Source organism: Simochromis diagramma, unplaced genomic scaffold, assembly GCF_900408965.1.
Source record: "Simochromis diagramma unplaced genomic scaffold, fSimDia1.1 OVJJ01000545.1, whole genome shotgun sequence".
Lineage (NCBI taxonomy): Eukaryota > Metazoa > Chordata > Actinopteri > Cichliformes > Cichlidae > Simochromis > Simochromis diagramma.
Window position 1 is genome coordinate 464,476 of NW_024387371.1, and position 26,064 is coordinate 490,539.

The window sequence follows — 26,064 nt, forward strand, 5'->3', positions numbered from 1 at the left end:
TTTATCGCTGTGTGACTGTTTTCATGTGAAAGCCTGCGTGCGCTAGTACCGCTTGCCACTCGTTCCCAGAATCCTTTGCGGTTTTACCCCTGAATGACGTCACATTTTCAATCTCATAGCCGTCAAACATGAGGCCCGAGGATCAAAAGACACTGTGGAATGTGGCCACTGGACATGACATCAATTTTGGACTTAACATAACAAAGTGTGGGGTTTTTTGTTGTTGTTTTGGTTTGGTTTTTTCAATATGTACTATAGAAACATTCTGTAAAATAACAACAAATGTTCACACTGAACTAACATAACTTTTTTCCGTAAGTTTACACACATATTTATCAAATTGAAGCCCAACAGGAAAAGCTGTAAAAGCTTGTGAAACAGCTAAAAGTTCAAAATCTTTGCGCTCCAACACAATTTCCAGTTTTCCGATCTGTTATGTCCAGTGTCCTCACCAACCCGGTAAAAATGGTGTTATGATAGCGGTTCAGGTAAGGACCACGCACAGCCTTCTTCCAGGTTGGGTTGCGCATGCGCAGTCGGTAAACATCGGGACTCCATTCCAGGCTGTCAGTGAGGGTTCCCCGAGCCTCGCATCCTGTGCGGCTGCATCCTTTAACAGCTGTCTACTCTTAACTTTACCTGCGTAACAAACAAAAACAACTTGACCATGAGCGGAGACCACGGACGCGGAGACTCCCAGGTAGCTTTTGGCCGATAATTAGTGTCTTCTGTACAGTTTTGGATCAATTCTTTCAGCAATAACAGACATAACACAAGTATTAACCATCAGGATATGAAATGAGCGCAAATTAACGTTAGCTGTCGCTGCAAGTTAGGCTGCTCTGTTTATTTTAGGAGAAAACTTTTACATTTTTGTGCTCTCTCGGCTCTTTGTTGTGCAGAAATACGCACATTCCTAGGCTCAGCGTATATTCCTATTGAAACTTGAATAAGCGAGCTTACCGGCGTTTTTAAAATTGAAATATTAAAAACATTTTTTTCACAATTTTCAGGTCAATTCCGGATCTAAAGGAAGCGGTAGGACCTCTAATGAGGATTTTCTTGTTCATTCTGACTCTTGATTTCCAGCTGGAATCTGTCTACTGTTAGTTTTTTTAAAGGACAGAAATGGCGTCCCAGAGACTAAGTCCCTTCTCCTCCACTCTCTTGCGGCTATTGTTCAAAAAGAGGGTCTGAAATGCACACTTCCCAGTCTCGTTTTTTTAATCTGACGGGGTATTCCGAAAGGGCCTGGCGTCGTGTAAATTTTGCATGCTTTAGACTGGCGATACGTGCGTGGAATTGCAGCGAATTTTGGAGCCGAAAGTGGCCGAATTGGGGCTGAGGACTTAGTCTCTGCGCCATTTTCTTTTTCTGTATGAAGCAGGCAGGGCGCCGAGCACAGAGCCAACTGTCTGCCGTGATATGGAGGCGAGAGCTGGGAGCTTATCGCCTCTCCCTGCCCCTATCTCACCACCACCTGTGCTCTGCCTCCATCCTTCCTTAAGAGATATTTATCTGCACTGTTAACGAGGAATACTCACACCAAACTTCAAGCCCTCTCACACACACTGAAAAAAGTTGCACGGCATTATTAAAAACATCCACATTTTTTTATTTTTTGGCACAAATTATACTTAAATTACACTTAAGTTGGGAGCAGCCTTTTTTGTTTAAATGCTTTATTTGATGCAAAGCAAAGCTGTCTGAGGGAAATTAGTTTCTTATTAAAATGTGGTATATATTACAAAAGCTGATTATGTGGTTATTAAACTGCCATGACAACAGAGAGTCACAAGGTGATGATCAGGCTGTTTCAGGTCTACCTTTGGGGGGATTTTACTCAGCAGGAAGCATTTTAATATTAGGAGAACATGCAGAATCATTACGGGCTAGTCGTTTGGCTGGCAGCAGGAGTGTATGAAAACAAAATTGATCTTTGTGGAAAATACCCGTGGAGGAATGATGTTTTGCTGGGTGGGTATGAAACATACTTAGCCCCCCCCAGTCCTCACCAGCCAAGTTCTTCTTTTGGAGATTTGTGTCTCTTATTGTCTCATTGCAATTATCTCTGCATGCATTAAGAGATTTTTGTTTTGTGTGTTTGCATGTTTGTTGACAAAGTGTTTCTCTGAGATTTGGAACCAGAAGTAAGGGAACGGACGTTTGTTGCACAGTTCGTCCTTAAGATGTCACTTCTCACTAGATTTGTTGCAGCTTTACCAAGGCATGTACATTCAGCTGCCACTTTATTAGGTACACTTTGCTAATAGCAGGCTGTGGCCTGCCTTCAGAGCTACTTTAATTTCTAGTGGTATAGATTCAACGACGTGCTGGAAACGTTCCTCAGAGAGTTTGGCCCATGTCGACATGATGGCATCATAGATGCTGGAGATTTGTAAGTTGCATATCCATCCAGCCATGCATCCCATAGTGTGCTCTTTTGACTTGTGATCTGGTGATTGTGGTGAGCCTGTGCAAATTTTAGCCTGTTCTTAGCTGACAGGAGTGGCACCCAGTGTGGTCTTCTGCTGCTGAGAGATGCTCTTCTGCACATTTTGGTTGTAACAATTGGTTATTTGACTTACTGTTCCTTTCCTATAGGCACTTTGGCCATTCTACTCTGATCTGTGGCATCAACAAGATGATTTCTCCCAGATAACTGCCGCTCTCTGTAAATATTTTTGGACCATTCTCTGTAAACCTAGAGATGGTTGTATGGGAAGATCCCAGTAAATCAGCAGTTTCTGAAATGTCTGGGACATCTGGCACCATCAACCACACCACATCAAAATCACTTCACCTTTCCTCACCTTTTTGATGCTGCCTGAATACATAATAAATGCTTTCATGTGAATGGCTGATTGGATATTTGCATTAACAAGCAATTGAATAAGTGTACCTAATAAAGTGTTGGTAAGTGAATGTTGCCTTGGAGGTGACACATCCTGACAAATCATGCAAATTGCAAACAGCTAATTGTGAAAGAATCATTTTAAAAGTTTTTGTACTGATATCTTTAAATGCTTCTCAACAAGTTGATTTCTCCCTTGTACTGTAGACACACACAAACATAAAGACAAGCACAAAGACAAGGAACACAGACACAAAGATCACAAAAAAGACAAGGAGCGAGAGAAATTCAAGCACAGCAACAGGTAAGATGTCTGTTTCTTTGTCTCAGTTATTTGGTGATCTGCTAAACATCATTCACACCTGCCTTTATGTTTGGCTGTTCCCTTACTCTCTTGAAATAGTCGGTTTTCAGAGTTAAGTCTTAGTAATTGTATGTATTCACTTTTGCGGTGTTATGGGAACATTTTAAATGAGGAGGATCCTGACAAAATCCAAATTTCATTTTGTCAGTATCAAACACAGTAATATGAAAGACTCAATAAGTGACTGCTGATTTAACTAAAATAAATACAGCAACGCCAAATTAAGTTTCTTAATGAAATCCTTCAATCTTGGAACCATTGTGGATTTGTTATGGTTTCTTTTTGTGTGTCATAAGTAGCTGTCATTACTTTGTCCGTTATTGTTGACAGCCTGCGTCTCTGTCTTTGTGTGATTAAAAATGATAAGCGTACGTTGCTGGTGGTTGTTTTTTTTTTTTTTTTTGTGATGGCATCTTCTGTGTCTGCACATCCAGACCTCGTCTGACCTTTTACGCTTGATCTCTGCCTTTTGTGTCTTCTGTGTTCTAGTGAGCACAAGGAGCACTCTGAGAAGAAACACAGAGACAAAGACAAAGAGCGACTGAAGCACAGCGACAACAGCTCAGATAAACACAGACAAAAACACAAAGACAGGGACAAAGACAAGAGGAGAGAAGAGAAGGTTTGTTTATGGGTCGTCGGTATGCTTTTAAATGAAAAGCTTTATATGTGTTTGGAGTAAAGATTGTGAGTCATTATTTTTTGTGACAAATTGTTTTTGGTCCTGTTTTTTTAATGTTTCTAAAATCCTCCAGAGAGATTGGCCTCATTAGAAACAAACACTGACAAGCAACCAGAGCCCCTCTGGTTTTCAGTTAACTCTGACTATATGCTAAAGTTTAAAATTAGTTTTTAAAGTTGGCAAAGGTGTGGCATACGTTTTAAAATGGTTTTCTATATTTTCCCATTTCTCTCAGATTCAATCATCTCATTTAGAGAAGCCTAAAAGGGAGAAGGAAAATGGATATGTGAGGTAAACATGATCGCTTTGTTGCAACTACAGACTCTGCACAAGTCCTGAAGCACATTTCATTTCTTTATCTATTACTTCTAGTGGTAAAATGCTCTTGAACAACAGTTCTCCATTATATCCGAAGGTTTTTCAAAGTTTTACTTTGAACATTGGCTGATTTTTTGTTTTTTTTGTTTTGTTTTGTTTAATTATTTTCAGTCCAGTCCTTGTACCTGACCATTTTCAGAGGAATGTTTTTTTTGTTTGTTTTTTAAGACACTTAACACTGATGTATGCATCATTCAAGCATAAAAATGCCACTTGCCAAAATTGATAAAATTATGAACACAGTAACGTGACAGATTTTGATTGAACCTGGAATATCATTTGAAAAGTGTCTGGCAAATCCTTTATTTTTCAGCTTGCTATTTATCCCAAAACACACTACTAATATAGTTAAAAGCAAAAAAATAGAAAGTGCAGAAAGAAACACGGTCAGTCATGGATTAGCCAACATCCAACGAAGAGCTTTGAATGTCCTTCTAGAAGCCTGGAGAACGATTCCTGAAGATTTAAAGAAATTACAGGCTTGCCTAAGAGACTTTATAAATGTGGTCATACCAAATATTGACTTTCATTTTAGAATTGCACAAACTCTGTTTTTGACTTATAGTCTGCAGTGTCATTTGTGCCTGCACGTTTCAGTCCATCACTGCACCCATTTCCTGTTTTTCTAGTAAAATAACAAGAAATGACGGATGGCTAAAGACCTTTGCAGTTATCATGCAGTAAAAGAACTCATGAATCAGCCGTTATTTACTTTTAAAATAATTATACTAAAGAGCAGTTATTGCTTTGTTGTCATTTACTAAAATGCTGTTCAATGTCTTTGACGTGCCAATTAGAGACAGGAGCCCTGCTGGCATTAAGAGTGAACCTGAGGAAGACAATGGCTTCTACCCCTCACCCCAACACAACAAGAGCTCCAGACAAGAGTATGATGATGAAGAGTAGGTGTCATTCAAATGAATCCAAAACGCTTGTAGTTACAGTTCAGCTTTGGTTGTTCATGTAGTGGTGTAATTTTCTACAGATATGAATACAAGCCCAAAAAAGTCAAGTTGGAACACGACAAAAAGGCCAAAAAGAGGAAACATGAGTACGAAGAAGACGAGGAAGATGAGGTTTATTACATGTTAATACACTGTAATGACAAAAATATTTTCCGGGTTGGGGCATCTGCTGTGTATCTCCTTGTAGATCTATTTAGTTGAATCCATTTTTTAGGGTATAAAGCACAAAAAGAAGATAAAAGACAAAAAAGGAACAGACGGGAAGAAAGTGAAAAAAGAAGAAGAAGAGAAGTGGAAATGGTGAGTTAATTATAGACACAAATTGATCTTTTCCTCAGGAAATTACAAACCACTTATTTAGATAAAGTGCAGTTTTTTCTCTCTCACCGGTTGTGTTGTTGTTTGTCATGATTAGGTGGGAGGAGGAAAGATATACCGACGGCTCCAAATGGCGCTTCCTGGAACATAAAGGTCCAGTGTTTGCGCCTCCATACGAACCCTTGCCAGGCAAAGTTAAATTTTACTATGGTGGTGAGTCAGTTCGTATTAAACAAAACTTATTTTTGTGTACTTATTATTATCTTTTTATTAAAATAATGTAATTTCCTGTATTTGTAGGTAAGCCTATGAAGCTGAGTGCTCCTGCTGAAGAGGTTGCAACATTTTTTGCCAAAATGTTGGATCATGAGTATACCACGAAGGACATCTTTAGGAAGAACTTCTTTAAAGACTGGAGGAAGGTGAGGAAAATGGACATGGCTCTGCAGATAGTGTGAAGTTCCAAGTATTTAAATGGGGCTTCACATGTCTTCTGTTTTATTTTAGGAAATGACATCAGAAGAGAAGTCTGTGATTACTGACCTGAATAAATGTGACTTCAGTGAGATGAGCGAGTACTTCAAGGCCCAGTCAGAGGCTCGGAAACAGATGTCTAAAGAGGAGAAACAGGTATTCCTGCTGCAGTTAGGTGCACTCTTCCAACCTCGAGAACTCTGGGATTTCTCAATATATCTTCATACATCTTGTAGAAAATCAAAGAGGAAAATGAACGGCTCCTTCAGGAGTATGGTTTCTGCATCATGGACAACCACAAGGAGAGAATCGGAAATTTCCGCATCGAGCCGCCGGGCCTTTTCCGAGGACGGGGGGACCATCCAAAGATGGGCATGCTGAAGCGGCGCATCAGACCCGAAGACATCATTATTAACTGTAGCAAGTAGGAAATCTCTTTGTCACCATTATCGCCACCTCAGCTGCCCTGATCTTTAACCGTTCCTGTTCCAGAGGCGAAGCATAGCAGAAACATAAAATCTGGAGACAAGTTGTTGTTATTGTGTTTAGTTATGAGATTTACCACAAGGTGGCCCTGTAAAACCATTTTAGGTGAGGACATGTGAAAGATTATGAGACTGTTGTTGTTAAAGGAATAAAATAAGAGGATGTGCGCATGTGAAAGGATATAATTAGCAGCAACTGATGAGGCTTTGAGTATTGATGAAGTGTTTGGTCAGGAGGTCACAGGCGTTTACCCCACACCGATCACCTTGTTTTACCACCTGTCTGCCTTGTTTTCTGTTAATCTGTGCTTCTGTCTTTTGATTTTGTGATTACGGTATTTATTTACAGACTGTGGAAATGATGTTGTTTTTGCTTTGGAGGCGGGATGTGTGTGAGAGTTTATGGGAAAGCTAAATTGTAGCGGTCAGTTGCCATCAAAGAAAAACACTGGGTAAAAGATTGTACGTGCTGCCTGTCGCATATACAGTATGGCAGATGTATCACTGACACACACATGCGCTTCTGGCACCATGTCAAAGGTGGTCTTCCTGTCAGTGTAAACTGTATCTGTGCAAACAATAACACAAGCCAGGGAGGACATGTTCACCCCCGCATACTGGAAGGTGGGATTTTATGTTCTCTTTGCACTATTGTCTCATAGCTGTGGTGTTTACACTGCAGAAAAAAGATCAGTTATTTAATTTTTGGTACCTCTGAGGAACGCTTTTAAATCAGCACAAAGCTCCACTGTGGGAACAGCTCCAAACATAGATCAGTGGAAATGTGCCAGCATGTTTTGCACCTGTTTGGTAACTCTGGCTCTTTTTCTGTAGGGACTCCAAGCACCCCAAACCTCCCCCAGGGACAAAATGGAAGGAGGTTCGACATGACAACAAAGTAACCTGGTTAGCATCTTGGACAGAGAACATCCAGGGCTCCATCAAGTACATCATGTTAAACCCGAGCTCCAGGATCAAGGTACCCGCGCTCTCGCCGCCTTTTCCCCCAGTAACCTTTTTTCTTCTACCATTTTCCCAATGATGGGATGTACGTGTGTGTGTGTGTGTGTGTGTGTGTGTGTGTGTGTGTGTGTGTGTGTGTGTGTGTGTGTGTGTGTGTGTGTGCAGGGGGAGAAGGACTGGCAGAAATATGAAACTGCCCGGCGTTTAAAGAAGTGTGTGGATCGCATCCGTGCTCAATACAGAGAGGACTGGAAGTCAAAAGAGATGAGGATCAGACAGAGAGCTGTGGCGCTGTACTTCATAGACAAGGTAAATAAGAATACAATAAAATTATGGTGACTGCACCAAGTGATAAAATAGATAAAGTAGATTATAGACAAGAACGTACAGTAGCTTTGATTTAAGTAGTAGAAGTAGAACTAGTGGAAGTAGTAGGTTGAAAAGGGAAATCGGTGTAAAGTGACGTGAACTATTGTAGATAATTCAGCTGAATTTTCACATCTCGTGCATTCCCTATGCCTCCAAGCACTACGTTCTCATTTCCGTCCATCATCCCCTTAATGTGTTGTCCTCCACAGCTGTCAGTCACTCACCAGTTCCTATTCAGAGCTGAACATATTCCAGGCCACCATAAGGCCATTGCTGACTCCTCGTCTCATCTCTCACTCCAGACATCCAGGGCCGTGGGCCCACGTGCAGAGGCAGTCCTGATGTCTGTGCTTGAGATATAAACCCCACCAAATTAGAATGAATTTCCTTCCAACTTCAATCTACTTTTCCCTTTTTCAACATTGCTTCTTTGGCTAGTTCCCTATCATACGTCATATCATCTCCATCTATAAAAATCCCAGCAATTAAATCTTATCTTAGACGGCTTCCCCTCTTCTTCCTCCCTCTTTGGCTGGGGTCAGTGTCACTACTGGTAGCATGAGGCAACACCTGCACCCTACAGAGGTTTCACAGGTAGTCCAGCTCCTCCAGGATGGCACATCAATACGTGTCATTACCAGAAGGTTTGCTTAACCCATCAGTAGGACCAGTATCTGCTCCTTTGTGCAAGGGGCAGGGTGAGCTGGGCTCTGTGCTCACTGCATGAAACCGTGGAGCCTGATTGGCATTTGCCATAGAAGACCAGCATCTTTGTGGTTTTTGGGATGTCTTTAAATTCAGCCCTCTGTAGGCTGAAAATGTTCATTTCCATCAAACAATGTGGTATCCTTTCATTTCTAACACATTACCCAGTCTGTGTCAGCAAATGACATTTACTGTTAATTTACACAAATCATAGGTCCTTCTTTAGTTCCACTGGTAAACTAAGTCTAAGATTAAACCCCAAACAAATCTGCTCCATTTATTTTCTTATCAAGTCATGCTGTTCAGAGTCACATGGGTGACATGGAGTTTATCCCAACTGTCACTGGGCCGGGGGCGGGTTACATGCCGAACAGCTCAGCAGTTCATCACAGGGCCTACATAAATCCTGACCAAATGTTCTGCTCTGAAGTTTTGCTTATGTTTGTGATGTTTGGTGTTTTTCTCATAGCTGGCTCTGAGGGCAGGTAACGAAAAGGAGGAAGGCGAGACGGCGGACACCGTTGGCTGCTGCTCGCTGCGAGTGGAACACATCAAACTGTACCCCAAGCTGGACGACCAGGAGTACGTTGTGGAGTTTGACTTTTTAGGAAAAGACTCCATCCGCTACTACAACAAAATACCCGTGGAGAAGAGGGTAAGGAAGGAAATGAGAAGGGGAGGAGTTAATGAGGGAAGAAAGAGGTGCTGTGGCAGATATTGGTTGTGTAATGACAGATGTGGAATTTAGTGTTGATGAGATAAAAATGTTCTAATCTATGGAGGATGTTTGTGCAGGCAGGTGATCAGAAAGAAATAGTTTTCCGTCAGCTCTGCCTCACAGGGTGGTCTGTTTCCTGCCATTAACAGAGTGTACAAACTACACAGACACACACACACACACACAGAGTGTTTCGTTTTTAATTGCAAATTCTTCAGCACGTCTGGGTCCTGTCTATTTGGCTGCATTTCCTCTGAAGTACCAGTTAAAAAGCACTCACACAAAGCACACTAACCTGCAGTCTATAAACCACCTGCACTTGTCATCATGGGCACAAATAAGCCCACACCCTCTGCTGGTAACAATGTGTCAGTGCATCCATGGCCACAGTTTTAAGAGTTAAATGTAAGTGACTGATTTCAGGCTGAGTACATCTTCATTCTTGTTTCCTGTCAGGTCTTTAAAAACCTCCAGTTGTTCCTGGAAAACAAACAGGCTGAAGACGACCTCTTTGACAGACTGAATGTGAGAAACACACAAGAATACCTGCCTTCACGTTAACTGTTTACTTTAACTACTTTGTATAATTCTGATTCACCTGCCCTCCTTAACTGTTGTTCCCTCTTCTTTTCTGTGTTTCCTGCAGACATCTATTCTAAATAAGCACCTACAGGAGCTGATGGATGGACTTACAGCCAAAGTTTTCCGTACCTATAACGCCTCCATCACCCTGCAACAGCAGCTCAAGGAGCTGACCTGTTGTGAGTGAAAATGGTTTCATGTAGTCTTATAGCAACTCATTGTCATCATTAAATAAGTTAGTGCTAGTCTCAATTTATTAGGTACTCTTTGCTACTCTCAGGTTTGGCCTTCACAACTGCCTTAATTCTTCATGATATAGATTCAACAAGATGCTGGAAACATTCCTCAGAGATTTTGGTCCACATTCATATGACAGCATCAGTTGTTGCAGATTTGTCAGCCACACATCCATATCTCAAATCTCCCATTCTACCTCATTCCAAAGTTTCTCTATTGGTTTGAGATCTGGTGACTGTGGAGGTTGTTTGAGTACAGTGAACTTCTTGTTATGTTCAAGAAACCAGACTGAGATGATCTGAGCTTTGTGACATGGTGTTTTATCCTGACAGGAGCGGGGTTAGATGGATTCAGCAACAATACTCAGGCAGGCTCAGCTGGTATTAAGGGGCCCGAAGTCTGCCAAGAAAGCATATCCCACAACATTACACCAGCAGCAGCAGTCTGAACTATTATAAGACAGGATGAATCAGTGTTTTCATGTACATCAAATTCTGACTCTACAGAATGAACTCAAATCTCATCAGATGAGCCAATCTTCTGTTGTGCAGTTTGGGTGAGCCCGTGCAAATTGTAGACTCATGTTCGTGTTCTTTGCTGACTGATGTGGCACCGGTGTCATCTTCTGCTGCTGTAGCCCGTCTTCTTCACTGTTAAATGTGTTGTGCTTTTAGAGGTGCTCTTCTGCATACCTTGGGTATAACAATTGGTTCTTTAACTTTTACTGTTTCCTTCCTGTCAGCTCGAATCATTCAGATTATTCTTCTCTGATTTCTGACATGAACAAGGCATTTTTTCCTAGAGAAGTGCTGCTCACTGGATATTTTTTCTTTTTTATACAGTTCTCTGTACCATTAGAGATAGTTGTATGGGAAAATCCCAGCAAATCAGCTGTTTCTCAGATACTCAGACCAGCCTGGCACCAACCAGCACGCCAGGTTCAAAGACATTTAAATCACTTTTCTTTCTCGTTCTGACGCTCACTTTGAACTTGACCGTGTCTGCATTCCTAAATGTACTGAGCTGCTGCCATGGCTAATTAGATATTTGCAAGCAGCTGAACAAGTTTGCATAATAAAGTGACCTGGGAGTGTATGTCAAGCTGTAACTGGTGGCTTCGGTGCTGTGTTGTGACCAGTGACTGTAGAAGTGATTTTGTTTTCTACAGTCACTGTTTGTGACACCTGGACTCTGGAGTTTATATTCATGACAGTGCAGGTATTAAAGTATTGTTTCCACCATGTAAACAAAAGTACTGACTCCTGCTCCTCTCACACAGGTAACTTTAAGCCTGTACTTTTAAGCTGTATACCAGTCTACTTGTACTGTACAGACAGATGTCATTATACGCGTGTCTGTTCATTAAAACTGGGAGAGCAACAGCGCAGAGGAAAGGTGAAAAAGGAAGAAGGAATGACTAATAATAACTGTTCACATGAGCATTGTACACTTAATGCCTTTTTGGGCCTTTCCATTCAAAAATAACTACTTTATTACATTATGTGATATAATTATAGTAACAGCAGGTTAGCAGCAATTTAGCAAATTGGCTAAACCCTTACTGCGCCTGCAAACAGTCACAGCAAAGTTTGGGTCATTTTAAATTTAAATCAATCTAAACTTTTACTCTTATGTTGTTTTTGGATCAACAGCTGATGACAGCATCCCAGCAAAGATCCTGTCGTACAACCGAGCCAACCGGGCCGTGGCCATTCTTTGCAACCACCAGAGAGCTCCGCCCAAAACATTTGAGAAGTCCATGCAAAATCTTCAGAACAAGGTAAACGTCTGTGTTACGATTGTTTCTGGTTTTGTTATTCCTCCATTAGAATTTTTTCTCAGTAAACAGGCATTTTTTTGTACCCATTAAAGATAAAGCTATCCACTCTTTTGGTGGTGCAGGTTTTAGACTTCACTCTGTGTGCATTTGTTGTGATTGTAGATCGATGAGAAACAAAATCAACTATCAGCAGCCAGGAAGCAGCTGAAGGCTGCCAAAGCTGATCACAAGGCTTCCCATGATGACAAGAGCAAAAAGTAAGAAAACATTAGCACCGCTAATGAGTACAAGAGAGTTTGATCAATTACTTAATTACTTAAACATCTTTGCTCCTCAGCAACGAAGTTTAAATGGTGTCCAGGGCATTTAAAGTCTGTCGTTATAATTCCTCGTCTCTCTCTGTCTCCCCGCCTTCGTACACCCCCGTCTTTGTTTTCCTTTGCATCTTGTGTATCTGTCTTCTTCCTTCTCTCTGCCCTGTGTTTGTTTTTCTTTGTAAGGGCTGTGGAGATGAAGCGTAAAGCTGTACAGAGGATAGAGGAGCAGCTGATGAAACTCCAGGTGCAAGCCACAGACAGAGAGGAGAACAAACAAATTGCTCTGGGAACCTCCAAGCTTAATTACCTGGATCCACGCATCTCTGTGGCATGGTATTTATTGTGCACAGAAGACATTCTGTATCTGCGTTTATTAGCTGTTAATTATTATTTAATCAGAGCATCTTTTTTTTGTTTGTTTGTTTGTTTGTTTGTTGTTTTATACTATGACTTTATGAGCAACCCCCCCTACTGATAAATAGGCAGGCGGCCTCTGGGTGGGTGGGCATGTGCAGTCCATACCTACCCTTGGTGACAGAAAGGCAGGAAATGCTTTTGCATTGTAGGAAAAGGAGCAGCTCAAGCAAAAAAGCTAACTGCTGCAAAAGGAAAATAAGAGGAAGAAAAGCGTGTGAGCGTGAGGAACAATGGGGTTTGTTTCTGAAAGCTAGGGAGCGTCGCAAAACAGCCCTCCTTCCTGCATGTGGGAAGGCAATGAGGTGCTGTCTGTGGGTGAATGGAGGGACTTGGCCATAGAGAGGGGGAACATGGCGGTCCGCCCTCCTTAACCGATGCCCCACAGCTATTTATGGAGAACCTCCTCCTCAAGCACAATGGATACAGGAATCCTCCGTGATTTTCTTGGTTGTAGGGCGTAAGGGATGGGGATCCTAGTAAAGGGTGGTGCATGGGAACATGGTGTAAACTATGGTATTTGTGAGTAATGGTATGGTGAAGGTACACTGGCTTAACGGCTAGGAAAATTAAAATTTTAGCTAGTTAATCATGGTTTCTCTCATTTTATTATATCTCAGTAACAGCTTTAGCTTTTGGATGACTTAACCAGGAAAGTCATTATTGAGTCTTTATCTACAAATTTCTAAATTAACTGTCAACAAAATGATAAATCTGAAGCAAGGACTCAAAAGTTGAACACAAAGATCAAAAACTTTAAACATTAAAAGCAGCAGCAGCAATTAAACAGAAACTGACTTTCACTAATGTTAACTGAGAGTCCAAATAACACACAAGACCCTTGAGACCATAACTTAAACAGTACCGCGCTGCAGAAGAAGTATAAATACTTAATATACATCGTAATATTTATTAAGTAATCTTTGTCAAAGCTGTCTAATCAAAAGTGTTTCATTCTGTCTTTATTCTTCTTCTACTCCATTCTTGCCACATTTTATGCTTTTAACTTTGCCCTCAACAGTCACATAAAGCTGTGTGAAGTGTGATTGTTAGTTTGTTAGAGTATTGGATCCACATGTTAAGGTTTGACCTTCAATTATAAACCGTAATTGTTTTTCTATGTAAAAACTACAAAATCAGAAGCTGTGTGTTTGTTTGTTTGTATGTATTAGAAATAATATGAGAGCATAACGATTCACTGTCAACCTGTCCACTGTGTACCTTTCACCCCAACACAGTCGGGATAGACTCCAGCCTCCCTGCGACCCTGAATTGAATAAACAGATCTAAAAAAGGATGGATAAATATGTTTTATGTCCTGCCACAGGCAGCAGGCTTGTAAAATTTTGTGTGTCATTTAAGTACCTTTGTTCCAGACGTCTCAAATCACAATGATGTGAAAAAGAAAGCTTTCAAAAACTCGACCCCAACAACCGCCTTTAGCAGCAATAACTTAAAGTAATTGTTCTCTGTAAGACTCGTTCACATTGTTGTGAAGAAACTTTGTCACACATTTCTTTACAGCTTTAGTTTTGCTTTAGTTCATTGAGGTTTGTGGGCATCTGCACAGCTCTCTTAAGGGCCTACCACATTTCATTCGGGTCGAGGTCTGGACTTTGACTGGCCTGTTGCAACACCTCGACTCTTATTTTTTGTAGATTTGCTGCTGTGCTTGGAATTGCGATTGCCCATACTTGTGCTGAGCTTTAGCTGTTGGACAGATGGCCTGACATCTCCCTCAAGAATACTTGAGTTCCCAGGTCAAAACAAGCCCAAATCATCACCCCTCCACCACCGTGCTTGACAGTTGGTATAAGGTGTTTCTACTGATAAGTTTGTGGTAGAAAAAGAAGCCTACACGAGGGCCGTGTAACCAGAGTGAATCATTTTTTTACCATCACCAGTAGTTCAGTGTTCTGTGAATGTGTGCATAAAACCTTTCTTAGAAAACAGAAACTAATTTTCTGTTTGCAGCTGATTTGCTCTCTAATATTCTTCTTAGACTTTCCTGTTCAGTGAGTCACATGGACACTTTCATGCCACATTGTTTAGATTGCCTGCAAACCAAGGACAAATGGCCCAGTCAGAGTCTCCAAGCCAAAGACGATGTGATGTCCTACTGATATCCAACAAACTGCTGCAAATTTACCAGTACTGTAACAAAAAATAAAATCCAGTATTAGTATTGACGTGACAGCAGACTTTCACTGCATGCTTTTTGTGGCCAAGTTATAACAATATGTATAGAATATATGAAAAATTAAGTCAAATCTCTTAATCTTGAAATTGTTCATATTGTGTTTTATTGTTTTTGTCAAATGAAACACTCAAAAAGCAAAAGAGAGAGCGAGGGGATCTGAAACCGTAATTATACAGAAGCGTAAGCAAACTGCAGTTAACGGAAGCTCGCAAGACCTGACAGCAGCCATCAACTGAAACAAAACCACTCTTTTATCAACCTATTTGTCGAACTGCCACTGTTGCATTTCACCCAGTATTTCTTTTTTCATTCTGTCTTGTCTTTCCTCCAATCCCAGGTGCAAGAAGTTCGGTATTCCCATTGAGAAAATCTACAACAAAACCCAGAGAGAGAAGTTCGCCTGGGCGATCGACATGGCCGATAAAGACTATGAGTTTTAAACCTATTTAATGTTTTACCTTTTATACCCATGCCTTTGATATGAAAATGGTTTGCAGGAGATGTCAAAATGTTTCCACTGTGTTGCTGCTGCAGGGCAGTGAAGGAGGAAGGTAAGCCTCTGCTCGAGAGCCAATCGCAGGTGAATAATTGTGCTGTACATAAGGATTAGCTATGTATAGGAAAATAACTCCTTAACCATTTGACCAAGCTGCCGAAGGGCATCTCTCTCTTACAAAACTACAGTAGTGCGTATGTAGCTGCAGCTATCTGCCTGTGACCCAGCAGCGACGGACGCATTAGTATTATCTTTTGTGAGATAAAATGTACTGAAATTTGTAAGCCATCAGATTTATTGAGAAATAAATCTATATTGTCATAGAATAATGAATTAAACAAATGTTTGTATGGGAGACTGTGAGACGCAACACGAGAGAGAGGTGATGTGATGACTTTTCATTTGTGTAATTTTAGTGTGAAAGATGAAATGAAATGACAGACTGGTGACAGTGTGAAGATCAGAAAACCCCCAGCACTATGCTCGCACAACTATTAGCGCACAGAATGTCGTCCTTTTTTCCATCACCTCTCTGAGTTTGCTGTTTCTTTCAGGGATGTACATATACTTTTGTCTGTTTTTTGTTTTGTTTTGTTCTTTTAGTGACTGATTCAGTATTTTTTAAAATGTGTGCTGTAAGCATTATAACAGAAGGCTTTTCATTGCTCAAATGCAACTTTTACGTGTTCGTTTCCTCAGTTTTACGATGAACTCTGTGTAATATGGATCTTGGTTACTTGAAGCAGCTGAAAGGCAGTGTATGTACTGTATGCCAGAGCTAAAAAAATAAAAAATAAATACAGGATAGCTCCTCCTGACAAAAGGGGTGTGGATTTTTGCCAAATAAGATCTCAAAAGTCTGTCATTGTAACGTGCTGTTTTTGTATTGCTCTGATAAAGCAGAACGTGTCTTTGAATTCATTTGCAAATGTGAATGGATATTCTAACTTTTGTCATTAATATTTCTTGCTATATGATCTTGTACCACACAATCGCAATCCTGATTAGTTGAATGCTTGTTTTGAGCTTTGTAGGTTTCAGAATAAAACATCAGACTTGTCTTTTTCGTCTTTTTGTTGCCAGCTTTGATTAGTTTTCAAGTGGGTATTAAAAATAAGCTCATTGTCTGATTACACATGTCTGTGTAATCATTGTCTGATTCCTGATGTGGAGGGAATCAACAGGAATCAGTCAACAACTTATGTTTTAAAATGTACAATTATAATGGAAAAAATAACTAAAAAAAAAAAAAAGTTTATTTAAGGCTATGTTTAGGAGACACAGTAAGCTCTGTGTTCAGGAAAGGTCTGGGTCTTTAAGAGGCCGATACCATTCCGCTTCAACTGCTCGTTGTGCTGTTATTTGCAGTCAGAACAGCAGGGTCAAACCGGAAGTTCCATGATTGACTACAAATTAAGTGCATGTCTTTGTCACAACGTTTGCCCTCAAAAAGAGTTTTGCAGATGTTGGCTTTAGAACGCAAATCAGGTAACGATGCTTTACCTCGCAGCAATTAGCAGCCATATACACATATTTTAGCTGAATATTGTAATACAGGGCTACTGACTGACTTTTAGAGATGGCAAATCAGGTCAAAACAACAACCCTTAGTCCTTGGGTTTATAAAACATGGACATTAAAGGCAGCGGGAGAAATTTAATGTCACAATTCTGTTGAGCAAATACAAAAAATATCGGTGTGTTGATAATACTGTACACTGAAGAATAATTAGGGAAACAGGCGTCAGTGGTTTCTTTGAAGGACATAAATCAGTCTGATTAAGTTATCTACCTGAAATGTAAGTGACCTTAAAGTGTAGTTATTGGTTTTATTTAGTCACTTTTTCCTACTAATAAGTGTGACTATTAGAGAAACAAACTGTCTGATGTCTCTGCTTCTCCACATCTACGTACAAAGAAATCCAAGTTAAACAACAAGAAGAAAGAATGTTTCAAAATGATGCAGTAAGAAAAATTACAGGCATATAATTAGATGGTATCAGTAATAAATGGCTTGGATGTAAACTTAACATACAAGTGATAAATACCTGTTTAAAACTATAGACTGTATACAAAGATGGACATAACCACTATATGACATCAACCTTGGCTTTGGAACTTTGGATTTTAACTAAAAAAATAAATTGCCCTACTGAAGTTTGTTATGAGGGCTGAAACTGTCCAAATTGTATTTTGCAAACGTTATTTTGTAAATATACTTTTTTGTGTTGTGACGCTGAACATTTTACCATAAGAGTGTATGGAATCGGACTCCATTTAGGAGCCATCTTCAAGTGACAACTACTTGTTTTTTAATTTTAATTATGTTGCACCAATTCACAACATCAGCCACCTCATGGTGTTTTGTATAGGAGAGTAAAGGCCCTACAACATTAGAAACGCTCCCCAACAATCAGACGCTCTCCCCTATGAGCCCTGTCATATCTTGAAAATATGACAGGGTCACCATTTCCTTCAAGGAACCTCAAGGAGCGGCAGTTTTTTCTGCTTCCTCATTCAACTGTGGATGTTGCTTCCTATTTAAAACCAGTATTACAACATGCTTCACCGTCACCACAGATGATAAAGCAACTGCATAAACAGAACACTATAAGTACACACGCTCGCCAACACTCATGGTGATGCCTCTGTTTATTTGAAATAAAGCACAACTACTTTGATAATAAACATTGATAATGATAATAAACATGCATATGTTAAATGTGTGAAAGATATGTGAAGTGTTATGTATCTGTTTTTCATACAGCTGTTGGGAATAGGGCGACCAGATCGCTATAAAATAAATGCAGACTAAACACAGTTTGTGCGAAATGCTAGCTCATAAGGAGGTCGAGTTATTGTTGAGGTTTTCGCTATATTAATGTAGGGTCATTACTTTACAATACAAAGCACCTTGAGGTAACTGTTTTTGTGATCTGCCACTATATAAATAAAAGTGGATTGAACTGGCATTAGGATAACCTTTTTATGACTATATTAAAAAGTTTTTACAAAAGCCAGAAATGTGCATGAACCAGTCAAAATGTGTAATGTTGTCTCAAGACGTGGGAAAAGGAATAAAACAAAAAACAAAAACGAATAAATTAAACTCCGCTGCCCCACATAAAGAGGGACATCAGGTCGTCCTAATTAAGAAACGGGCGCGTTACACGAAATTAATCTTTTTTTTTAACTACATTCTCAACCTCTTTACGCGACGCGAGTACTTCTTTTATTGTGAAAAGCCGCGACGGAAGCCTCGTGACAGACTCCGGGTAGCTTGACGTGCCAGTGAGGGCCTGCGCTGGCTTGATCCGAGAGCAGACAAACTTGCGTAGTCTTACCACGGGCTTCGGTGTCTGTCTGCCTCTCTCTCTCTATGGACGGCCAGAGGCGAGAAGAGGAAACGGGAATTGTTGTTGTCCGGACCGCAGCGCCTTATGAGAGCCCGGCGATGATTTAATCACGGAAAACCTGAGTGTGGGTGGGAAAAAAGAAGGAGAAAAGACGCGAGGAGAGAGGAGCAGCCAGCCGTTGGAGATGTGCGGTCGGGCCGAGATTGCGGCGGTAGGTAGTTCCAGCACGGCAGCCCCTCTCCGACGTGTTGTTTTCCCAGTTAATTTTTCTCCGCACGGAAAAGGAAAAGGAGGAGTAGGAATGAATAGAACAGCTACTGCTACCTCAGCCCCCCTGTTTTTTTTTACGGGTCTAGCAGGGTATGTTTGTTGTTTTCGCCCAGCGAAATGCTAGCACACACCGGCCCCGTTTCCACGCCGTGAAAATAGCCAGACGGTTCTTGTTACAGCGTTAACCCCACTCTTCTGCCATTCGCCACCAGTTGTATTCCTAAAACTGTTTTCACAGGAAACTTTTTTTCCTGTAGGGAGTTACAGGCCTGTTGGTCTTTTTCTTTTTTTAATTGAAAAAGCAGTCTAAATAACATTAAACCCCGTTTCTCCTTTCTGTTGTATTTATCTACATCAACATGATTTCTCGTTGCACGATGGGTTTCTGATGCAGCTCTCATTTATTCACACCACTCTTAATGATACATAATGCACTCTGATGGGATTGAAAGGTTGTAGCCTAATCGTTGCTCTCAGTACTTGTACCCTTAAGTTAATAAGGTCAAAGGTATGTTTTGAAATATATTCTTTGCCCACATTTTCATTATTTGGTGAATTTATGTGCTGCAAAACTACATAGTGACATTTTGTATTATTTTGTTTAGCTTGTAAGTACGGAAGATAAAATGATCTGAGAAGTTGAATGTTTATAATCAAGACGTACAACGTAAAATATCTAGGTTATTATTAAATATATGTGTGTGTGTGTGTGTGTATGTATATATATATATATATATATATATATTATTTGTGTGTGTATGACATGAGTCATTTGTGGCTTCGGGGCTGAACATTAAAGAAGAGTTTTTAGAAATATAATTTTATAAATGGTCATTATAAAGCATTATTACTGCCTACGTTCATATTTGACATGTATCTCAACATATGGGTAGCAGTGTCTTACAGTGTGCATTTATTTATAAAGATTGGATGATAGAAACATTTACACTTCATGCAATATCGTTTAAAGCATGGCTCTTGACAGCATCAAACTCTTTGGTGCCTTATAATGTGCATGCAGCACTGACACACATGAAGTCCCAGAGGAATTGTTGTTTCACGGGCTTCCCCTCCCTTCTTCTCCTGCTGTAGGTATCCCTGTCTAAGCCTGTACTGAGCAGATTGTTCTGAGAGGAAACGGATAACAAACAGGGGAAGTGAACATGGCTGGGACCTCTGGCTTCTTTTCCAATGGACCTGTGCCGTGGATGGACAACGCCACAGAGATGAACAACCTGTACCGAGACCTGGAGCTGGGGACAGTACTGACACTATTTTATTCTAAGAAGTCCCAGCGGCCAGAGAGAAGGACGTTTCAAGTAAAGCTGGAGACCAGGACTATTATCTGGACTCGGGGCACGGATAAAATAGAGGGCGAGAGTGAGTATTCTGTCAGTGCAAACATGCTCATACAAATATCAGCGCTCCTGATGACTGGTAAATTTGTAAGGTATATGTGCCAGAACTGGTTGGTTGGCATACAGTCAGAAATATGATGGGTGCAGCGTTTTTTTTAAGATGCTTGAATGCCTCACAAAAGACTTGCACGATGGGCCGACATGATGGTATTGTGAACAGTTGGATAGTGTTGTCAGTTAGGATGTGATGTCACATCTAAAAGCCCCAAATAATTGAATTCATACAGCAAAGACGCAGTGAAATCTCACAGTTCCACTGATCAATAAGAGACTGGTGGTGCAGTGATATTGTAGATGTGGGATTTTTTTTTTTTAATACATTACAGCTAAAAGTGCTTTAAGCGTCAAGTAACTAGTCGCTATTGGTGTAAGATATTTTAGTTGATGTCTACATTGGAACCCAAGGCAACTGATTAACCTTTAAAGATGCCAAAACCTTTGTGTTGTGAAAAATGTAAGTTGTACTGCCAGGATTAAAAATTAAAGTTACTGAGCAAATACATGAGTAGTTTAAGAGGTTGGTTGGTTTTACAAGGTTTTTACACTAAAGACAGTTTGGAGAAACTGGGATCAGTACGGTAGAAGTAAAACTGAACCGGCTGCTTTTTAAGCGCATAAATCAATCTGATAGCTAAAGTTGTATGATAGAAAGAAAACATGCAACCCCGCCTGTGTGTCGTAATATCAGTGTTTAAAGTGCTTCTTACTGAACGACAGGTTGCTTAAATGTTCAGTTGTTTGGGATTATTTTCTTGCAATATAATATATTTATTTCTCTTGGAAAAAGCAGGTATGAATATCAGAGGAAGAAGAAATTAAATCACGTGTCGGGTACAAATAGTTGTAGGGTCGACGCAGAGAAGAAACACTGTTTCCTTGCGCTCTTTTGTTCCTTTTTAATAGGAATATTCTGTATAGTACCAGGAAGCTGGCATTCAGGTTAATCTTCAACAAAGCAGCGTGTCTAACTGAGGACGCACAGGCCTTTAGTGAGTCGTAATGTCATCTGTCTCTTGGGTAGCAGGATGCCTTGTGCACAGCTGCACTCTGCTCCGGATGCAACAAAAAGAGCACACACACACACACAAAGGAGGGTAGGCTTAGTGGTGTTCTTTTCTTTTTTTGTTTTGATGTTTTGTTTTGTTTTTTGTTAAATCAGTATCATCTTCTTAGTGAAGGGTTTCATACGCCCATGAGCTCATAGCTGCCATTTGATACTCCTGGAGAGGTGAAATTGGCCTGAGCTGCTCATTAATGTTCAGAAATAGAATACCAGGGTTTTTACTGGAAGTGTGTAATCGTTCAGGAACGATTTGGCCCCGTGTATTTACCCCTTATCAATGGCAATGAAAGAATGATGTCCATTAACTGTGGAAACAGCAGTCTCGTATGCTTCTAAATATAAAGTGCTGAGAAGTGGACCCATTTGTTCCATCCTCTCTTAAAGTGTATTTTGTGCATTTTTTTTCACCACTCCACGTGATTTGCCTTTCAGTTTTTGCCCCGTGTTTCCAATCAGATAATTGGCTGCACTCATTTGTGGCTCGCACACTTGTATATTACTCTACAGCACACTATGATGTATGTGTGGCTTGACATAGCAGGATGTGGTCTTGCAGAATGATTGTCAGTAGACAGACGTGCCTTCTGAGCATGTCATAAATATGCAGCTTGGATACCTGGGCTTCACAGTCTGTCTTTTTAAGTGAAAAAGTTTGCTCCGGTTCTGTTAGTCACTACATGAGTGTACAGTTTGTTTTCAAAGAGACTGCTGCAACACGTCCTGCACAGCACCCTCAGTAAAACTCAGCAGTATCATGCTAATCATTTTCTAACCCCCTCGTTTAGTGTGTGACAGATACCAGGTGACATGTACATGAATCGAAATCATGTTTGAGTCATTAGGCACCATCAACTCATTTTAATATCAGAGAGCTACGGAGATGGAAAGTGAGTTCGCTGGCAAGCTTTGATGAACTCTGAGCCGCTTCTAGAGTTTTATGAATGAATACTTTTATACTCTCAACCATTTCTTTGAGTTTTGTGTCCTGGTTTGAAAAACCCCCAAAACAACTTAGTTCTTGTAACCTCATAGTCATACCCTGTTATGTTTACAAGCTCTGGTTGGAGAAACTGAAATACAATTGGCAAAAAAAGGCATAAAAGCCCATTATTTAACAAAAAGTAAGCCAAAATGCAGAAGCAGTGTGTGAAAGACTAATGCTGCCAATCAGATGCACTTATTTGGAATAGAAGAGAGTACGTCTTTATTGTCATTGTACATGTACAGCGAAACTGTGCAGGAAATATAAATAGACAATAGGACAACAGTGATAAATAACAAAGCAAGATGAAGTCACTCATTAAAAGGGCAAATTGCAAAGGACTTGGTCTGTATATATAGTCTGTAATGTAAGTAGCCTGAAAGATGAGGTGCTACTTAGACAATGGCTCACATTAGTGGGGTGGTGGGCAGGTGTATGTAATGAAGACATGGTGGTGGTGGCCTTAGCTGTTTGTGAGTCTGAAATTGATCATCAGTGAGTGTGAGCATCTCTGCAAAAGCAGATGTTTCGGGAATTTACTGCTCTGGGGAATTCAGGTGTGTTAACACAGTGGCAAAGAGAAAAGACATCAGGGAAGTATATGAGGCCATTTCCAAGTCCATCAGTCTTTAAGTGTAGATCTCCTAACAAATTCATTGCAGACCTTGCAATCCTCAGAAAACTGCAAAAAACCTAAAAGCTACATCTCAGACTGTACAGGCCTCAGTTAGCATTTTAAGTATTAAAGTTTGTGACAGTAAAAAAAGAACAAGATGGAACAAGTATGGCTTATTTGGAAGCCTCTTCTTAATAAAAAGAACATGACAGCACCGCTTAGGCAAAAATGCATCTGAGCAAATCACAAGACTTCCGAGGCAATGTTATTTGAACAGGTAAGACCAAACTGGAGATGTTTGGTAATAATGCAAAGCACCACCACTAGTGAAAACTAAACGCAGCATGTCAGCACAAACACCCCATACCAGTTGTCAAGCATGGTGGTGGAGAGGTGATGGGTTGGGTTTGTTTTGTAGCCACAGGAGCTGGGCACCTTGCAGTCATTGAGTCAACCATGAACCATAAGTATTCTAGAGTGAAGCCATCTGTCTACAGCTAAAGCTTGGCTGAAACTGGGTCATGCAACAAAGCAGCAAATCTACAACAGAATAGTGGACAAGTCAAAGTCCAGACATCAGCCTGAGTGATATGCTGTGGTGGGACCTTAAGAGAGCTGTGCATAAATGAATGCCTGCAAAGCTGTAAAGAAGTGTGGGACGAAACACCTTCACAACAATATGAGAAACTCATGAAGGCATACAGAACATAATTACTCCAAGCTATTGCTGCTATAGGCGGCTCTATATGTATTTGAATCATGTGGTGTACTTAATTTTTCACGCACAGTTTCTTACTGAATTGTGGTTTATTTATTTTGTTATTCATCTGAAGTTCTATTTACCTAATTGTAAGACCTGGTAAAGACTAACTAGTAATTTATTATGTCCTGATATGAAAAATCTTTAATGTCCTTCCTTTTTGCCGTGGCGTTGAGCAACATTAAATTGCTCATCTTCAAACACAGCGTCACGGGCTAGCTGCACTGTTTAGCAGGTTATATTTAATAACATACTGTAGAAATGTTTCTGTCATCCAGTTTATCTCTGGTTGAAGAAAACCACTGTGGGTAAATTTGTTGCATCTTGATAAGCCTGGTGTGGTGTTCATTAGAAGTTCTACATCCTTTCCACTTTTGCTCAGTTGAATGTTGAGAAAATCTTCTCTAAATCTGTAAGTGTATAGTTGGACATTAAGTTTTTATGTATATTATGGACAATAATGAACAGTTTATTGCAAACATTACAGAAAACCCCCCCCAGATTTTTGGTTTAGAATATGTAAATGTGTGTGTGTCTCTATATATATCTATCTCACATCACAGCTCAGACACTGATAAAATTAAATATAAACATTACAGATTTTATTAAACACTTCTCACATGTAGTGTGAACCACGCAAAGATAAATGGTCAGCAGTAAGCATGAAATTCAACTCGTGGGCAAAGTCTTGTAGAAATGCAAGCTGCAGTGTAATATTAATTCCAGGACAAATACATATAAACTTGCTAAGTAATGACTGACACATCGTAAGTTTGAATATGAGACTTTTTTTTCCTTTTATAAACACTACATAATGATGCCGTGCTGCAACTGCTCCTAGGTTTGGGACAAAATCGATGCTGCAGTATACCACATCCGCTTCCTCCTATGGTGTTATCAATACACTAGCAACAGAATCAATTTTTTTTTATTTAACCCTGTGAGGCCTCAGTCAGTACTCTGACCCCTAAGCCTATATTATCAGAGTATGTGATTTTATTTTTTATTGTTTCATTTTTTTTTACCTTTAAAAACTGACAAGCGTCAGTCCTTTAGTTTTTCTCCAAAGCTTACAGTAACGCTAAAATGGCTATGCGAATTAAACTTCTTGCGCATCCTGCCAATCTAAATAGATTCCTTAGCTAGAGCCACAATTTCTTGACTCTTCATGTTGACATTGAGCAAATAAAAGAGGTTAAAATGAATGTCGCTAACCGGCTTGCGTTGAGGAAGAAGCAGCTCGGAAAGCGACAATGGCAGACTGCAAGAGAATCGGAGAGCTAACTGAGTGAATTTACAGATTATTCAAAAGTTGAAAAATTGTGATAATACTCACTGACAATACAGTGCACTGAATACACGGATAACTCGAGTTTTTTGGTCTTTTAGGGATATTTTTCACAGATATTTGTCTTGCACTCTACTGGATATCACTGAACTGTTGCATTGTAATGACACGAGTTACTTTCTACATCTACTGTTGCATTGATCTGCTCAGTCACAGAGGGGCAGTTCACATAAATGCAGAAACGGTCAAATTCATGGCATTTGAATAATAGCAGTAATTCTAGATGAGCACAAGAAAAGAAGCCACATCTATTTTGATAGTAATTTATGTCTTTTAACAAAAATTCCTCAAATATGTTTATAGATTTTTCTACTGTAAACATTGTTGTTTGCTTAATATGACTGCTAACTCAATATCTTTGGGCTGTGGACTCTGATCGTGACAAAATTAGATATTGAAATTTGGACTCTGGGACACTAGGATGGGTATTTTCCACTCCTGCCCTTTTACACTGTCATCGGGGCAATAATTGGCAGATTCATCTACAATGAAAGGATTCATTGACAACCTTTTAATTTGAATGGTGCAGGAATGTGAGGCGTGTTCAGGTATAGACAGGATTTAGAACTGTGTTGTCGTTGTTGTTGTTATGATACGTCGGTGAGCAGTTTTGACAATAATTCAAACCACATACTGTGTTTTAACACGCACCACGACATTGGATGAGTTCCTTTTCAGCAGCAGTACCAATAAATGTTCTCACCTGTAGCCTGGAAATCCTTTTTTGAGAATGAAGAAGTCTTTGGGTTGTTTATGTTAAGTTACATAACCAGCGGGTGGAATTAACTTGCACACACGTGTGAAAACTGTCGTCCTTCTGATGCGCTTTTTCCATACCTCCCGCAAAGGACGTGCATACACTGTAACACCTCAGACGTGATGTCATTTCTAACTGACCCACCTTTTTTTGTGTGTGTTTGTGTTACTCGTTTGGATCTGGCCGTAGTTTAT

The 26,064-nt window shown here is 40.1% G+C and overlaps 2 protein-coding genes across 2 annotated transcripts in view; both read left to right on the top strand.

The window, feature by feature from the left end:
* Positions 1-41: 41 nt before the first annotated feature.
* On the top strand, positions 42-16,088 carry top1 (DNA topoisomerase I). Its single transcript, XM_040007793.1, has 21 exons — positions 42-700; positions 1,014-1,038; positions 3,062-3,158; positions 3,708-3,840; positions 4,136-4,191; positions 5,076-5,180; positions 5,264-5,354; positions 5,458-5,543; positions 5,659-5,774; positions 5,862-5,983; positions 6,069-6,191; positions 6,272-6,459; positions 7,355-7,499; positions 7,649-7,792; positions 9,027-9,212; positions 9,732-9,800; positions 9,922-10,036; positions 11,747-11,874; positions 12,037-12,131; positions 12,375-12,524; positions 15,143-16,088. Exons 1-21 carry the CDS (start codon positions 668-670, stop codon positions 15,243-15,245), a joined length of 2,310 nt encoding a protein of 769 aa, XP_039863727.1. The 5' UTR covers positions 42-667; the 3' UTR covers positions 15,246-16,088.
* Positions 16,089-18,585: 2,497 nt separating this feature from the next.
* The window catches only part of plcg1 (phospholipase C, gamma 1), a 29,651-nt gene continuing 22,172 nt past the window's right edge, over positions 18,586-26,064 (top strand). Inside the window, exons 1-2 of the mRNA XM_040007777.1 lie at positions 18,586-18,867; positions 20,019-20,306. Of these exons, the coding sequence (XP_039863711.1) occupies positions 20,090-20,306 (217 nt within the window). The 5' untranslated portion in view covers positions 18,586-18,867; positions 20,019-20,089. The remainder of the gene's footprint in view (positions 18,868-20,018; positions 20,307-26,064) is intronic.

Excerpts from the sequence above, each read along its gene's own strand:
- top1 (XM_040007793.1), top strand. The coding sequence starts at position 668 with ATGAGCGGAGACCACGGACGCGGAGACTCCCAG. Across the intron at positions 3,841-4,135 it reads ACAAGAGGAGAGAAGAGAAG|ATTCAATCATCTCATTTAGA; the intron begins GTTTGTTTATGG and ends CATTTCTCTCAG. Across the intron at positions 6,192-6,271 it reads TGTCTAAAGAGGAGAAACAG|AAAATCAAAGAGGAAAATGA; the intron begins GTATTCCTGCTG and ends TACATCTTGTAG.